This window comes from Perca fluviatilis, chromosome 10, assembly GCF_010015445.1.
Source record: "Perca fluviatilis chromosome 10, GENO_Pfluv_1.0, whole genome shotgun sequence".
In the NCBI taxonomy this organism is placed as follows: domain Eukaryota; kingdom Metazoa; phylum Chordata; class Actinopteri; order Perciformes; family Percidae; genus Perca; species Perca fluviatilis.
The window spans coordinates 3061626-3079568 of record NC_053121.1 but is presented as its reverse complement, the minus strand read 5'-3'; the positions used below and the strand labels follow the sequence as shown (position 1 = coordinate 3079568).

At 45.6% G+C, this 17943-nt stretch overlaps 1 protein-coding gene across 1 annotated transcript in view; it reads right to left on the bottom strand.

Moving 5' to 3' along the window:
* Positions 1 to 447: 447 nt before the first annotated feature.
* Positions 448 to 17943, bottom strand: part of gpc3 (glypican 3) — a 138141-nt gene continuing 120645 nt past the window's right edge. The window contains exons 7-8 of the mRNA XM_039812954.1: positions 17301 to 17487; positions 448 to 1886 (exon numbers count right to left, since the gene is read on the bottom strand). Coding sequence (XP_039668888.1) covers positions 1711 to 1886; positions 17301 to 17487 — 363 coding nt within the window. The 3' untranslated portion in view covers positions 448 to 1710. The remainder of the gene's footprint in view (positions 1887 to 17300; positions 17488 to 17943) is intronic.

Genomic DNA, 17943 nt, shown 5'->3' with positions numbered 1-17943 from the left:
TGGAGTACAACGATCTGGTACGAGTTCACGGGGAGTAAGTTAGAGGTTTGACTGCCGTTCCAGGGCACGATCACGGGGAGAAGGTTGTGAAAACACGGGTTGCGGGTTGCCTGGAACGCAGCATAAGCGGGTATAGCTAATGATGGATGGATATAGACCTTTTTCACGGCAGACATGTTGACATGTCATAGTAGGAAAAGCACAGGTGTATTCAAACCCATTAATGATGGCTGCATCCCACTTAGGAGAGGTCCTGGTATTGTGCATGCTGACTCACTGAAATATCTTACTGGGACACTTGATGGAACTGAGCTATCGTTAAGGTTATCAATTTCAGCTGTGCTTTTCCTACTATGACAAGTCAAACATGTCTGCTGTGAAAAATGTCCATTCTGGTGTGAGTAAAGTCTACACACTCACAGCTATGAAGTCAGCTGGATGGCAGCAGTAGATACACTTTCGGCTTTTAATTAGTGTCTTTCCAAACAAGCATCACACCTCCTCCAGTCTAAATAAGGGAGCTGGATTCCCGTTTTTACCACACAAACCAAACTAAACAAACAATAAGAAATACAAAAAAATGTACATCTGATTTAAACACAGAACAAATTATTAAATACAAAAGGCCAGACTTTGAGAATGCATGAGCGTAATGCAAACCAACGTTACAAAAGTAATTAACACATATTTATAGTTCACATTACTCCTCGCTTTACCCACAGTGCTAAAGAATAAGCTCGAAGTTCGCAGCAATGCCTCACAGTCCAATAATTCAGTCCACAAAACATATATTAGTGCGAAATATGCCAACATTTCAAATAAAACAGTTTTGTAAACATGTTATCAATACGGAGAAACATACATATGTACAGTTATCAGGCTGATTTGGAGATTTAGGCTCTTATGATAGACCTTTTTTATTATAGGGCTACACTGTTAAAAACAAAATCATCAGCGTTACAAAATAGAGCAAACACTGACAGTGGGAGTGTGAACACTTGAGTTGAGGGAATCAGTCTGAAATAATTTGGCTATCACTAGGACACAAACAATGAGAGAGAAAGAGGGAGATTTAAATAGTAACAGAGCATGTTTAAATAAGGGTTTCAGCTCAGCTTCTGGGGATAAGGAGTTCACAACAACTCCCGAGCTGAAGCCAGTCCTGGCAGGAGATCATTCACTCCCATGGAAGAGAGCTGCAAAAGTTTTCTTCTTCTTCCAACATATTTCTGTATAGGGCAATAACTTGTTGCAGACTGGGAGCAATTAATAAAGCTCTGTGGTGTGTCTGTTGTCTGAGAAGCTCCTCACTTGCTGTTTATTGACAAAGCTGTGTCATGACGAGGGCACCCATCACTTTATTATACAGAAGTCAGTATGATAGCAGAGAGGAGGTGAGGCAAGAGGGCACAAAAGTTGTAATAACCATAGTGGGAGTGGACCAGAGGGCAAGTTTGTTATTTACACGATGCCATGGGTTTATCTGGTGTGCTTTAAACGGTTGTAGAGGACATCCAGTGATTTCGAATGAAACGAAACTGAGACAGGAAAAGAGAAATGGAGCATTTTTTGTTCGTGCTTCCTTTGTTGAGCCACTGAACTTTACATTAGAAACCAGAACTTGAAAAAAAAGGTTTGTCCCGTTCCACAGAGATTGTGTTGAATCCTGGGGGGGGGAGAAAAGGTGATGGGAGTGTGTGAGTGCACTGGTCAGTGGTGACGAAGCAGGAGCAGAGCAAGCGTCACCGGGAGCACCTGGACCAGGTAGCTCGTCCACAGCGGAGCCGCCGGCGAGGAGACGCCTCCGACCCCGGCTGTGGCCAAGCCAGGGGTCAGCAGCTGCTCCTGGAAGGTGAAGTCGTCCATTGCCAGGTTATCAGCGAGGTCTGAGAGGGAGGCAGATGGAGACGGGGGGAGATGGACGGGAGATAGCGAGAGGAGGCAAAGAATACAAAAAATACATGAGAGAGGCAGGAAAAAGCATGGAGACAATTAGAACAAACACTGTCACAGAAGCTGAAAAACATATGTGGTATGGCTGTCCTCCTTTTGCATGATGTCTTACACAGCTGTAAAAACAATGTTACATTGGGAGAACGAGAAACGCACATAGAACCAGATGTCGCATGTTATTGTTGTAGACGCATGCTGAATCACACAGACACATATTTTACTGAGAGTGAGTGCTGAAATGTGGATTTAAGTGGCGAGATGCTGAATAAAAAAAAAAAAAAATAGAAACCACAGAGTCTTTATGAGGTCATGTCTCAGAATCTGAAACACACAACCATTTTGACTGATGTATGTCTTCTCTCTGGTATAATATAACTTAATTGTTTAAAAAAAATGACTGGAAGCAGGAAGAAACATTGTAAAATGGTCTATATAATATAACCTTTACAAATGTCTAAATTCCCTTATACATTGAACCAAACAATGCTGTATGCAGAGAAGTTGGCTTAACTCTGCCTCCTGCATCCGGAGACATTGAATCCAGTCTCTCCCACATGCAGCTATTAGTTATTTTTGTGGATAACACTTTTGTTTTCAATGTGTCGTTGATCATACACGGTGTTGCTGCGGTGAGGTTCCCTGGGACGGAGAGAAAACAGTTAAATGACTTCAGGGACGGCGTGGAGAAAATTCCACTGGTGTGGTGGCTCCTGCTCTGTATGCCACGGGTGATATCGTCCACTGCAGCCAGCCTGTCATCCTTAACCTTCACCTCTCCCTCCACAACTACTGTAAAGATGCCCTCAAGCTGGGTACTTAACTCATTTGCTGCAATGAGGCTGTTTAACAGCAGACTGGGGGCTTGACTGGGAAACGCCCAGGTGTCAGTAGTTTTGACTGTGTTTTCAAAGGGCCGTGAATAAAGCCTCGGTTAGATGAATACAAGTTTTTAAAAAGTGAACAACTCTTTAGATTCTGCATTACTCCTCAGTCGCTCCTGTATTTCCCTGTTTTCCTCCCTTCTTCTCCATCTGTTCTGTACTCTGCAGTGACTTCATGGTCACCTGCTGCTCTGCATCCACAGCTGTTCTCCTACTGACACTGAGCAGAGCTCTTTCTTCCTGTGTGTGTGTGTATGTGTGTGTGTGTGTGTGTGTGTGTGTGTGTGTGCGTGTGTGTGTGCGTGTGACATATTTGGTGCTGCTTTGTCTGGCAGAAAGCTGTGAGGGAGACTGAAATAAGAAGGGCGCGTTATGAGAGCAGGGCTTGAGGATATCAGTAATAAAGCAGCTCTATGGGCAGGAACGCCAACTATGAGCAGAGCTGTCCCCTGTCAGGCCAGATGCAAAGCAAGCAAACACACACACACACACACACACACACACACACACACACACACACACACACACACACACACACACACACACACACACACACACACACACACACACACACACTTTCATTTCTGACATACCGCTCCCTCACAGTCTTGGTGGCTGTGTGCACATACTGTACACTTTCTCTCTCTCTCTCAAACACACAACACACACACACACACACACACACACACACACACACACACACACACACACACACACACACACACACACACACACACACACACACACACACACACACACACACACACACACACACACACACACACACACAGTCACTGAGCTCCTAAAATAACAGATAGCTCCAAATTGAATTAGCTGTCCCATCTGATCTGTGTACTGCTGCTCTCCCTAGTGGGAGTGATTCAGTGGGAGGAAGTGGCTGATCTGAAGCACTGTGTGAGCCGAGGGAGCAGCCAGGACTCTGACCTAAGTCCTGCACTCCTTGAGTAGAAACACAGAGAACGGGGCCCTTCCTCCTGAGTCCCTGGTGCCCACAACGCCCCTTATACGCTGCCAGGCACCATCTTAAACAGAGGAAGAAGGTAAAATAAATAAAGCTCCAAACGGCATCTCCTATGAAGTTCTTTGCAGTTACGACATCGTTTGAACAGCGGCCAGTGGACAATTAACTGTTTTTCCTCCTCCTGTGTCCTCTGACACGGCAGCGGGCAGACATTCTTCGGGGCTCTGAAAGAGCGATTTGTCACTGTCGACAGCGGCGCACTGTACTGCCGAGCCAATTAAGCTCAAGGTGCAATTCGATACAGCTTTTATATACACTGTGGATAAGATGGAGGCTGGGGGGGGGGGGGTTAGGGGGGAGGCATGCGCGTCTGCATTTGTGTGTTTGTGTGCGGATGATTGAGTGGGGTGTGTGCGCCCGTCCCTGTGTGTGTTTGTGAAAAAGCAGGGGGACTAAGTGGGAGAGCATTGTGTTGGTGAGCTTTACAGCGACAATAATGTGAGCGAAAAAAATCCCTCAAACCGGGGGGGGAGAGAAAGGGTCTCTCTTGCTAGTTTAAACACTTCGACATGAGCAGCACCACAGAGGGGCCTTGTTCTGCAGGCTTTAAAAACAACCCAACAGGGACTGAATACTATGCAAACTTAGATCCCCTACTCTCCTGCACAGGCCTGGGACTAATAATATCTGCGTATCATTAGTGATGAACACCTGTGCCTGTGTAGCAAAGTACAGACAGAAGAGCGAAAGAGAGGAGACAGAAAAGTAGCTTCTTGGGGCTTTTTTAAGTAGGAGCCAGGGCAGTGAACAGGCAGGAACGATTAGGCACATAGATGGATAACTCCTGGCTAAAAATAGAGCCACAATCCCGACTGTGATTAATGTGACCAGTGTGGGCCCTTGTGGCTTTCAGCGGAGCCGAGCCCTCCTCCCGCTCGCCCATTCGAAACCTTCCATTTGGAGACTATCACTCCTCAAAGGACGCTACCTTGCTAGCGTACCCCTGCTAGCTTTATTGTGGCGTTATGAGCTCGAGTTACGACCCAGGGGAGAGGTCAACAGTCCACCCATTGATTGGTTGCACTAAAGGCTCCGGACCAAGAATGAGCAGGTAGGTCAGTCACATGCAGGTCAACAGCCGGGGACGCATTCAGACTTTAACTTTATGTTTTCTTTAGATTCCTCGGGAGAACAGACATAAATCCAGACTGTGGTTTTCAGGGGGAGCGGATGTTTGTTTGGATCCCTCTGACAGGTCAAACAGTGGCTGGAGCGTGAGTGCATGCATGTAAATATATATGTGTGTGTTTGTGCAGAGCAGAACAGGGAAAAGAGAGGGGGGGGGTAGCGTCTGGAGTTTGTTTTTCAGCAGTGCTCGGTGCCTGAGGCTTGTCGTTTACAGTTGTCAGTTGTCACAACAAGCACACTATGTCGAAAAATTGCAACAGTGGGTGGAAAGCAACATTTTCCAGCACACCACATAACTACAGGTGATGATTACATGACACAGAAAATATCGACGATGTGCTGTCTCGCATTTTCAGCAGACAAGTTAAACGCAGCTGATTTACTTTTAGAAGTAGGTGCACATCAGTAGCCGGTCGACACGTTATTATAACCCCTCTGGCGAGTGTGTACCTTCATGGTCCAGTACAGTTTATTCAGTACATGTGTGCTATGTACAAAGGCCTTTTTTTGGTCAGATAAGTATGTGGAATGTTAAGTCTCCAAACACAGGTGCTTCTTATGAAACCCGGAGAGATGGTTTAGATTGCCGCTACATTGGCAGACGATGTGTGCGCATAACACACCTAAGCTGGTCGAATTTGATCTAGGTTTTAAAGATTCGACAGCTTAAAAGATATGGTTTCCGAAGGTAAAGCAAATATTTTATCACTCGTCTCATCTCTGCGGAGCAAACTACTCCCTTAAATATTACACTCAGCATAATTTAGAAAAAGAGTGGCTGGTGTGTGTGTGTGTGTGTGTGTGAATGAGTGCAATCTTTTGTCAGGAGCCGCCCTTACAGCTGCAAAGAAGACAATGGCTCTGTACAAACATGATAGGAGCTGCTGGGTCCATTGATTGGGTCTTATCTTGAGGGTAACAGATACAGCGCTGACCTGTGATTATTGGCTAGTTGGTCACATTCTGTAACTTTGGCCGTTTGTCCCAGGACTTTGCTGATTGAGAGCCGAGGAGCAACAGAGGGAGCGGTGCAGGATGCCTCTGTCCACGGGCTGGACGGGAATGTGACCGTCTGCCTCCACACCCACAGGCCAACCGCAGGGGCGCTCGGAGAGGCTGGGAATGTCGGGCCAAGACAAACGGGACGCCCGGAGGAGGCCCTGCCCCAGGCCTTCGCAACAGCACAGCTCTCTGAGCCGCTCTGGCCTCTCAACCTCCACAGCACTCAGTGTTATTCTAGGCCGAGGGACCCTCCCACGCAGAGGGCAAGAGAGTAAGACAGGGAGGCTGATGCCAAGGAGGACTCAGGACACAGCAACAGACAACACAGAGTTCCAGCGGTGGAATGTAACTAAGTACATTTACTCAAGTACTGTACCTAAGTACACATTTGGGGTACTTGTACTTTACTTGAGTCTTTTCTTTTCGTGCCACTTTCTACTTCTGCTCCGCTACATTTCAGAGAGAAATATTGGACTTTTTACTCCACTACATTCATCTGTTACAGCTTTAGTTACTAGTTACTTTACAAATTGAGATGTTTGCACACAAAACACATGTAGTTTATAAAAATACGATGCTTCGTTATAAATTAAACTACCCAACAATATACAGGTCTACAAGTCCAGCTGAAATGGTTAGATGATTAAACACTTAGTAACTGTTTGGATCGTTTCCAGTTTCTAAAATGGGAGGATTTTTCTACATTGAGTACTTTTATTTTTAATACTTTAACTACATTTTCCTGATGATCCTTACATACTTTTACTTAAGTAACATTTTCACTGCAGGACTTTTACTTGTAACAGAGTATCTTTTTACAGTGTGGTATTAGTACTTTTACTTAAGTAAGGGATCTGAATACTTCTTTCACCGCTGTAGAGTTCTAAAAGGAAAGGTAAAATCACAAGTGATCGAATGGGGTTAGGAGACTAAAGGACGTTTAGTAAAACAGGAAACAGAATGAGAACACCGAAGGGGGGAAAGAAAGAAAACAAATGGTGCGGTGAGTCGAAATCTAAGAAAGGCCAAAGTGAGTACTGAGCGTGTGGGTTCGCTCTGATAACAAAGGGATACACCGAGCTGTCAAAAGAGGGGGAAACCAACCCTCTCAGACACTTTCTAAGTTGTGGCATTGTAGGACAAACACAAGTCAACACCTATTAATTAACATGGTCAGTGAAAGGAGGGGGTGTCAGTGAGGGGATGGGCCGCATGCTGCACCCATTGGCCTCTCCCTGCGCCGTCCAAATTAGATTTACGTAAGTATTTCTAGTCTACGCTTCAGTAACAGCTAATATGATTGTAGAAAGGGGAAAGAGAAGGGGCTTGAAGAGAAATAAAAGCTTTAAACAGACACATAAATTTGGGGCGAGAATTCCTCGTAGCGCCGGGCTCTGTGACGGTGGAAAGTGTGTGTGAGCGCGTTAGAGGGGCAAAAACCATAACAAATCAAACATACAAAGAGTTGATTCTGTGCTGAGGGCAAGGGGCTCGCCCAGGGTGGGGAGCTGCTGCGTACAGAGAAGGCCTGTAACCCTGGCAGCGCGGAGGTTCGCTGCTGATGGAGGTTCAGAGGTTGGCAGGGAGCGCCGGCTCAGGGTGTTTCTGGAGAGATGGAACAATGGCGGTTCTTATCAGTGAGGGAGTAGTCTCGCATTGCCGGACCTTCCTCCACAGCGCTGCGGAGGAGGGTCTGGCTAGTCCACACAGCATTCCGGGATGGGAGAAAAAAAAAACGTGCTCTGGTTTATTGGCGTTCCTTTAAACCAATCACAATCGTCTGGGACTCAATGACGGTGCCTCTTCAAAAAAGCCTCGGGAAGGAACTTGTGGTTACACTTTACTTGAAGGTATCTACATAAGAGTGACATGACGCTGTCACGAACGTGTCATAAACATTATAAACAAGTCATAAACGTTTATGACATAACGCTTCTTTTAGTAAGTCATTCGGTTTTTGTCATGACAAGTCATGGTTAGGTCATGGTCATGTCACGCTTATGTAGATAACTTCAAGTAAAGTGTTGCCAAACTTGTTTTGGTGGAACATGTGGACGTTCAAAAGTAGTTTTAGTCGTGCAACAGAAAACTCAGATTGGACAGATAGTCTAGCTAGCTGTCTGGATTTACCCTGCAGAGATCTGAGGACCAGGTAACCATAGTCCTCACAAATCCACCGGAGGTTAGAACGCCAACACAAAGAAAGCAGAAGGTGACGGGACATCCGGCCGTAAATGAGGGACATCTGGCGGAATTTCCAGAGGCACCTGAACAATCCCGGAAATGAAACGTCGTCGATATAGACTAGTGAGAGAGAGAGAGAGAGACTGACATAGAGGAAAAAGAGAGAGGCAGGAGTGGTTGCAGTGGTGGAATGTAACTAAGTACATTTAAGTACTGTGCTTAAGTACAAATTTGAGGCACTTGTACTTGACTTGAGTCTTTTCGTGCCACTTTCTAGACAAATACTATACTTTTTACTCCACTGCATTAATCTGACAGCTGTAGTTACTTTACAAATTGAGATTTTTGCACATTGCACACAAATTAAACTATCCAACAATATTAAACACTTAGTTGATTGACAGAATTGTTTGGATCGTTTCCAGTTTCTAAAATGGGAGGATTTTTCTGCATTCAGTACTTTTACTTTTAATACTTTAAGTACATTTTCATGATGATAGTTAAATACTTTTACTTAAGTAACGTTTTCAATGCAGGACTTTTACTTGTAACAGAGTATTTTTTAAAGTGTGGTATTAGTAGCCTACTTTTGATTAAGTAAAGGATCTGATTACTTCTTCCACCACTGAGTGGTTGTGCACGGAGCCGAGCTGATGACCGATGGGTCAGCGTTGGAGTTTGGCCTGGGGGACACCCTGGTCAGGGAGCCTCTGAGGGACACATTCTTCGGATACTATCTTTATCTCGTAATAATGAGGGAAGCTGACATCCCACACAGATCTGTTTACATTCTCCTACTCCGGTCCAGCAGTCGGTCCGGTGAGAGAAATGAGGCTGGCAGACTGAGACGTATGTTTGTTGTGCAAATGTCCCTGCCAACAAACATACAGAACTCTCCCTACATTCCTGTCATGGAGAGGCAGACTAGAAATACAGCCAAGAGTGACAATTTGGCCGCTCCGACTGTATACACACACACACACACACACACACACACACACACACACACACACACACACACACACACACACACACACACACACAGAGCTCCTGTGGAGCACTTTCATTATCTATCTGAGCCCTTTTTTGTGGTTAGCCTGTGGTTTCCTCCAGCAGCTCACAGTCCATCACCAGCAGGACTCCGATGTTCACTGCGCCGTTCAGTTACTTTCAAGAACGGGCTGGAAAAAGTGAGCGAGCGCAGGCCCCCGGGGGAGACAAAGATGGATGGAGGAGAGAATTTAGGAGAGCCAGGTGAAAGTACAGGGTTAACATGTAAAAATGCAAACCACCCAAACCCTCAACCGGGCTTTTAAGACATTCCCACAAAATGGCTGCTGTGTGTCACTGCGGCGGCGAGCGGCGGAGCAGCGGGCCTCGAGAATGGTCCCGCTGTGTGCAGAGTGTTTGTGGACTGTGGCTGAGCTGATGGACATGACCCAGGAACGGGCCTGGAATCAATTTAGTGTGTCCAAAAAGTGCCTGTGAATGTAAATAAAGCTCTTGAGCAAACAAATGCTTTTCCGAGAGGCACACACACACAAACACAGAAAAATGCATAGGCCTACAAAATGAATCAAACGCCGGTGCCCCCCCCCCCCCTTCGCGTAGATGATGAGAACCCAGTTGGTTCTGTGCGCTTGTATCCACAGAAATTAAAACCAAGGCTCTTCTTCCTGCCTTCTGGCTAATCTTAGAGGTTTTATCCCTGGATTGATTTGAGAAAGCTCCATGGCGGAAGACCAACAAGGGCCCAATAAGAGGGTAACTTCACCCCCGTGTTCCTCTCCTCCCCCCCCCCTCCTCTCCCATCTTCCCCTCCAATGCCACCACACTCAGTCCCACAACTGGGGACACACAGGGCCTTGTGGCTGGCTCCAGTACGAACGAGAGGGAGGAGAGCAGCTCTTACTAGCCAAGCCTGTTTACACAGATGGTGGCAAGCTTCATTATTTTTGGGAGGGGCGTGGAGGAGGTGGGGAAGGAGGAGGATTGGTTGAATTTACAAAGGTAGTTTATAATCTCAAGGAGGGACGGAGGTAGAGAACGGTCAGCCAGAACACTCCCAGGGTGTTACACATTATCAGGCTCTCCACTAACCACACCTCTTCTACCCCAGGCTTTTTTCTTTTTTTTTCATCATTTTCAAAACTTTGCCAGAAATATTATACATCCATTTTGGAAAACAGTCATTACTTTAAGTTCATCGTCAATCATCTAAAAGATAAACAGATTTTAGTTGGCTACAGAAAGATCATTTTGTCAGCCGAGGATGAGAGCAGTCGGCAATCTTTTTCCAAATCTCTTTTTTGGAATGAACGACTTTGATTTGCAGCGAGAGGCGGCAGATCGCCTTAAACCGAGCAACAGCATCCGTTCTTTTATCTGTATCTCTTTCATTTCTCTGGAAAAATAAATCGTAATTATGCTTCATAGACACGCCTGAGATCACAGAAACATATTTGGTAAAAATCAGTACATGTCATCACAACCAACCAAAGTCAGCATTGGAGGCATTTAAAAATACTTTTGATTGATAATTTCAATTGGCATAAAATAACAAAACTAAGAGTCTACATCTACGCCGGTGTCTCTGTGAGGCTGGCACAGCGCTGCAGCGACATCACAGATCTGTTAGCTCTTTTTATTATTTAGACGATTTAATCCTGATGGAGATAGGCCTCAAACAGTGATACTTTGGCTACGTCTGCATGTTTTTGTGCCTCAGTATCATCCGGCTCTGTTTGCTGTTGTCAGGGGTGGGTCTAGTAATGGGCCTGAAATATGATTGCCCACCTCCCTGGAGGCCCCCCCCCAATCCATTGGGCTAGAGTGCTGTCAATCTGACAAATCTGATTTCCAATGGATCAGAGTACTGCCACTTTGCTGCCTGTTCTGCCAATCACTGCCTTGGATATATACTTTAAACACACATTGTATGGCAACTGTGTACTTTGTTGAAATGTTGAGGCCAGTTTAGAAGTAGAAACATATTGAACTCACCGTAGAGCACTAGTTGCTGTAAGAAATAAATTGTGTATTGCACTTTATTTCTGTTCTGTTTCCTTATGTCTGAAAACTGTGCAAGGTTTTCTTTGTGGAGGTTTATTGTAAGTGTATTGCACTTGATTTTTATATACGGTTCTGAGAGAAAAAAAAATCTTCCCAGCCCTGGTCACATGACCAATTAATGTTTCCATGATGACTATCCAAATTTCTGCCTTAAGAGCCCATTAAATGTATGTATATTAAAGGTCCCATGGCATGAAAATTTCACTTTATGAGGTTTTTTAACATTAATATGAGTTCCCCCAGCCTGCCTATGGTCCCCAATTGGCTAGAAATGGTGATAGGTGTAAACCGAGCCCTGGGTATCCTGCTCTGCCTTTGAGAAAATGAAAGCTCAGATGAGCTGTTCTGGAATCTTGCTTGTTATGAGGTCATAACAAGCAAGATTACGTCCCCTTTCTCTGCTTTGCCCGCCCAGAGAATTTGGCCAACCCATGAGAGAGAGAGAGACATCATGGCTTTCAAACGAGCAAAGTGGCAGTTGGTCAAGGCAACACCCCCACCCTCCACCTTGCCCCCCATCTCTCCTCCTCAATATCTACAGACACAGAAATGGCACATCCTAAGGAAAGCTCATTGTGGGACTGGCTCTAGTGGCTGTAGTTCTGCACCAAGGCTGAATTTCAGGAAAGAGACTTCAGATACAGTATTAGGGGACCACTAAGGTCTATATAAAAGAGACTTCAGATACAGTATTAGGGGACCACTAAGGTCTATATAAAAGAGATTTCAGATACAGTATTAGGGGACCACTAAGGTCTATATAAAAGAGACTTCAGATACAGTATTAGGGGACCACTAAGGCCTATATAAAAGAGACTTCAGATACAGTATTGGGGGACCACTAAGGTCTATATAAAAGAGACTTCAGATACAGTATTAGGGGACCACTAAGGCCTATATAAAAGAGACTTCAGATACAGTATTAGGGGACCACTAAGGTCTATATAAAAGAGACTTCAGATACAGTATTAGGGGACCACTAAGGTCTATATAAAAGAGACTTCAGATACAGTATTGGGGGACCACTAAGGTCTATATAAAAGCATCCAAAGAGCACCATGTCATCGGACCTTTAAATGACCTACTGATTATCGGTCCCCCCCTGTGCCACCCTACTTAAAAACTCCTAGAATCGCCCCTGGCTGTTGATAACCACATAGATAAAGGACTCAGGCCATGTGGGCACCCAGATTCCTCCTCCACCCAAACACCTGCACTCCTGCTCCTCGCACATCTGCTCATCGTCTGAGCCTGTTGTCTTCGGGGTCACGCTAACCTGTAGGACCGGGGCCCTCTACCTGGCAACCACATGTGGACAACTGTATAACTGGAAGCACATTCATGCGCGCAGTAGCTCATATAATCAGCTCTATGAAACTACATGGAGCTTAAAGGAGGAGGAAGTATATATGGTGGTGGCATCCAGAGCTGCCAGAGCTAACATCAACAGTGTCTGGATTATGGCTTATTTGATGAAGACATGTGGCAAACACTACTGTGGAGGACCGGCGCCGTGTGACTCACCGATCAGGTGCCGGGGGTCAGGGGGTCGCAGCTGCAGTTAATTAACATACCAGCTTCTCGTATTAGCGGCACGTTCGACCCACATACGTAGTAAAGAATGTTTAGGTTTCCCAGTGTATCAACCTTTAGAGTTATCAAAGGTGTTTTTGTCTCCTTCTGTACTTTCCCCGCATTCTTTCATCACCTTCTTCTTTCTTTTTACTCGCTCCTTTGTTCCAGCCACAAAATTTGTAGCAGACCTGAAAGGTGAGCCCAGCCTCACCGTAAGCCGCGTGTTTCACATTACCGGAATATTTCCACTTTTGTATTTTGCTAACGGCCTCTCGCTGATAAAATGCTCAAGAGCTTCCAAAGGTACGGCTTTTCCTTCGGGGTGCTTACAGTGACCGAATGTCTGAGTGCAGGAACATAACAAGAGGCCTATTCACGCGGCTCCTGCGGAGCACGGCGAGGTACGGCACACAGCAAAGGCCCAGTTCAGCCCAGCTCAGCAAGAAAACACACAAGGCTGGGCTGCTGGGCTGCTGGGCTGCTGGGCTGCTGGGCTGCTGGGCTGCTGGGCTGCTGGGCCGTGGCAGAGCCCACCAACTGTTGGCTTTCAGACTACTGAATGTTTCCAAACTGCATGAAAAACCCATTTTAACAAGTTATTTAGTCTAGCAGTTAGCGTTAGACTCTTAAATAGCCCTTTTTATAAGTGGTTTAGAATTGAGTGGTCAACTCCTGTTATAAAAAAACCCATTTCTGTGGATTATTCCCACGTTTTCTAAATGTGAATCATTTTGTTTCCAGAACTAACTTGAGACAAGAAACATCACCTTAAGTCTAGTGGAATGATTTGCTATATTTCACTGTGTTGTCTTACAAAACTTCAAGAGCTGAAACTCACCTGGAAGCAAATTTAAGTCAGAGGCATTTTATACAACAAAAGACTTGGTATTCTGAAAACATTGCAGTAGAAATGTGAAGTGACAGTGGACAGTGAGGTGAGTGTGAGGGAATGAAGAGAGGCTTTGAGCAGATTTTATGGAGGTTCTTTGTTACAGTCAGAGACCAGGTGTGCATGAAAGCATTGAAACAGGTGAGCCGTCACCATGAGCGACAGACAGTCAAAAAACACTACACACACAGACACCCATACAAACACATTACTGCATGTGTATTCACATTTTGGGATTATACTGGCAAAAATTTTCATCTTAATGCAACACATACTTTATGACTTTAATATGTAACTACATAATGTTGATTGTGTAATAAAGTCACACTGCTGAAAATATGTGCTATCACACATCCAGAGGCAAAGTAAAAAAAAAATAAAAAATTATACTTAAAGTGAGACTAGGTCACTTTTGAAAGAATAAAACCTAAAACAATCCCTTTTTCAATTCAATACACTTATATGTTTTGCTGCTACCAGTAGCTTTTGGTGGCTAATGTTAGCTAACTTCAGGTACATATTACTGCATTAAAGATCCTATGATATGGTGTTCTTTGGATGCTTTTATATAGACCTTAGTGGTCCCCTAATACTGTATCTGAAGTCTCTTTTATATAGACCTTAGTGGTCCTCTAATACTGTATCTGAAGTCTCTTTTATATAGGCCTTAGTGGTCCTCTAATACTGTATCTGAAGTCTCTTTTATATAGACCTTAGTGGTCCCCTAATACTGTATCTGAAGTCTCTTTTATATAGACCTTAGTGGTCCCCTAATACTGTATCTGAAGTCTCTTTTATATAGACCTTAGTGGTCCCCTAATACTGTATCTGAAGTCTCTTTTATATAGACCTTAAGTTAAGTTGGCTTTGACCAACTGCCACTTTGCTCGTTTGAAAGCCATGATGTCTCTCTCTCTCATGGGTGGGCCAAATTTTCTGGGCGGGCGAAGCAGAGAAAGGGGAGGTAACCTTTCCCTTATGATGTCATAAAGGGAAGATTACAGATCTGATTCCATCTGAGCTTTCATTTTCTCAAAGGCAGAGCAGGATACCCAGGGCTCGGTTTACACCTATCACCATTTCTAGCCACTGGGGGACCATAGGCAGGCTGGGGGAACTCATATTAATGTTAAAAAAAAAACTCATATAGTGACATTTTCATGCCATGGGACCTTTAATAACAATGCTGAGCCAGTTAGCTGACTTTATGACTCTTTGAAATAGTGCATTTTCACGTCCTAATCGTTTTGTATTAGACGCCAGGCTGAGGTGGGTGTGGCTTCCCTCCATCACAAAGTTTACAAAGCGGAAGTAAAGCACAATATGAGTGACTGACGAGAGTCCGAGAGAAGAGGATGTGTTTCTAATTTGTTGTGACGTCTTCCCATCAAGTTGTGTTAATGTCTTGTCCGCGTCTTGAACGTCTACAAATGAACTATCAACGGAGCGTTGAGGCTGATTGACACCGCACCGTGGACCGAGCTGGTCCGAAGAGAAGAGCGGAGCGGCGCCGGCTACGACAAAGGCAGGCCTCTCTTCCTTACCTTCAGTCTGGCGGACTAACTAGCGGTAGTTTCTGTAATTTCAAATGCACGACTAGAGCCAAACCCTGTTAAAGCTCCTAGACATAACGACAGTAATAGGTTTCCCCAGGCCTGTGGTTAGGCCGTGACAGCATGCAGTAAATATAATTGACTGAAGACAAATCATTTCATCATCTGACCGTCAGTGTCTTACCATGGTTGTTTTTTACCCTATCATGTGTGTGAAGTGGTAAGTGATTATAGCTGGTATGACGGTGTTCTGCAAAACCAAACACCAGAATAATACAGATCAACCACCACTCAAATTAAATGGCTGCCCCCTTAAATGATTTGGAAATTTAAGCTGTTCATTTAAGTTTTATTACATTTTTTTATTAATTTTTCATTAATTGAATTGCCACCAGAGAGGTCAGTGAGTGATCTGTCTGGTGTGGGAGCTGTAACCAGTCCAGTGCCTGGCTGTTAGTCTGGCTTCGAGGGGTGGAGGGGGCGGGGGGAGGGGGTTGGTCCCTGTCCTGGAATAGCTCCCCTGGTCTGGAATGCTCTGGGGAATGTGCGGCGTGCGGTTTGATTGGTTGGGAAGTGAAGTGTGTGTGTGTGTGTGTGTGAGCAACATTAATGATCACAAGGTTATGGAATCTGTGTAGAGAATGAGCGAGGACAGATCAATCATTACGCACGTTTGGGAACATCCTCTGTGCGGTCAGCAGGTTGACAGCCGGGCTGTGTGGCCCGCCTCGGTCCTGTCTGCACCTTGTTGTTGTGGCTTCTGTCACCTTTTTCTTGCCTCCTGTGTGTATGCGCGCACGTGTGTGTGTGTGGGTGTAGGCGTGTGTGTGTGTGTGTGTGTGTGTGTGTGTGTGTCTCTCCACTCCAGGCTTTGTGAAACCAGATCTGCCTCGTCTATCTCGGAGCAGCATAGCACAGACAGGCAGCCCATTAGGCCTCTTGCTCTGCAGGTTGACCTTTGAACCCCAGTCCCCCGTTTGACCAAAATGGGCCGAGCAGCCGTGCCAGGTCAGCGGTTTGCTGGGTCATCACAGGCTATCAGCGGCTATCTGTGTATCCGCCAATGAGCAGGGACTCTTCAAGGTCTGCAAACATTACTGGCTCACATACACACAGGCGTATATGAGCCTGCAGACTCACACACACACACACACTAACGATGGAGGTCAGACTATGAAGGGTGCTTTTATTCCCCACTGTGTCAACCTTCGGCATCTTGCGAGCCAGAGGAGACAGTATAAAGACTCAGCGTATCGAAGCAGAACTGTACAGTCAGGCTAACAGGAGCGTGTAAGCGAGGGCATCGGACTCTCACGGCCCAGCCTGCTGGAAGTGATGGCCCTGCAGGATTCCTGTGTTAACCTCAGGTTCCTGCTCCCGCTCCCCTGCCCGGCGAACCCAAATCCCTTGCCACAACATCCCCGACAGGAGGACTACTCCCTCTGCCGTGTTTGCTCAGCTGTGCTGGCTTTGTGTCGGCGTATCGAAGCCCCTTGTTCCTGCTCCCTGACTGTTTTCTCCCTCTTTCTCTGTTTGGTTTCTTTTCTCCCGACAGTTTGTAGCTTCATTTGTTCTTTGTTTGGCTTTCGGAGAGCACGTCTGACGTTTCCAAGGGATTGACAGCTGGGAGTTCAGGAGGCCGAGGTGAGGCGGCTACCTGAGGAAGTCTCACGTCTTCTGCTGCATAGTGTCACAGTGGTGTCAACATGTACAGTAGTCGTGTAAACACCTCTCCGCTGTGCCCGCTGCCTGGGTTTGGACTGTGAGCACTCTGACTCACTGCAGACAGAGCCAAACCTATTCATGCACTTACCAGTTTTAAAGTAAATAGCTCCAATTTAGTTAAGGCTTAATAACTTAATGGCTTTTGCGCAACATTTTTTTTCACAGCCTGTCACATGCAGTAAATGCAATTTAAGTGTATTTTTAAGTGATCAATGTGGACACGGTGCCTCATTTGAAACCACACAAGTTACAGTTACAGTCAATTTCGGGATCCAGTTTGAATACATGCGTCTAACCTGCAAAGATGCGTAACCGTTTGCGTCTCGGTGGCGGCCCCAGCCCTGACACGCCGGAGCACTCGTCTTCATCGTCACAGTCACCGCTCTCGAATCCCTCATCCCCCTCATCGCTCCACCCGTCCCCTCCGCCTCCACGCGACCGGGCTCTCCAGCGCTTCTCAGATACCGTTACCAGCCGCAGCAACTGTGGGACAAACAGGAAGAGGTTAAAGGTAATGATGCAAACCGCCCTCACCCTTTTTTTTTTCATGAATCATTCTGTGGCCGGAATGTGCCGGTGCGTTAATGGTTCAACAAAGCTGTTAAAATAAATAAGGGGTGTCTCTTGATGTGAGCGTGTACCGTGTGATTAGAACGGTATGAGGGGAATTCCTGACAAAAACTCGCCGAGATCTAAAAATGCTGCTATTTACCGAACTCTAATTATAATCACCAGGCAGGAAAACAGTTTTGTTATCGGTGCCAGTTTTGTTATTTTTGTCCAACCGTGATTCATTCAAAGGGTTGTGGCTGTCGCTCCGTGTAATTTGCTGGTAGAAAAAGAAACTGTGGAGCAAGCAGACTGGTGCGATTGTGTTGTTACTGGCAAACATCATTGTCTTGAGTGGTTGTCTCAGGGCAACAGGGATACAATAACACC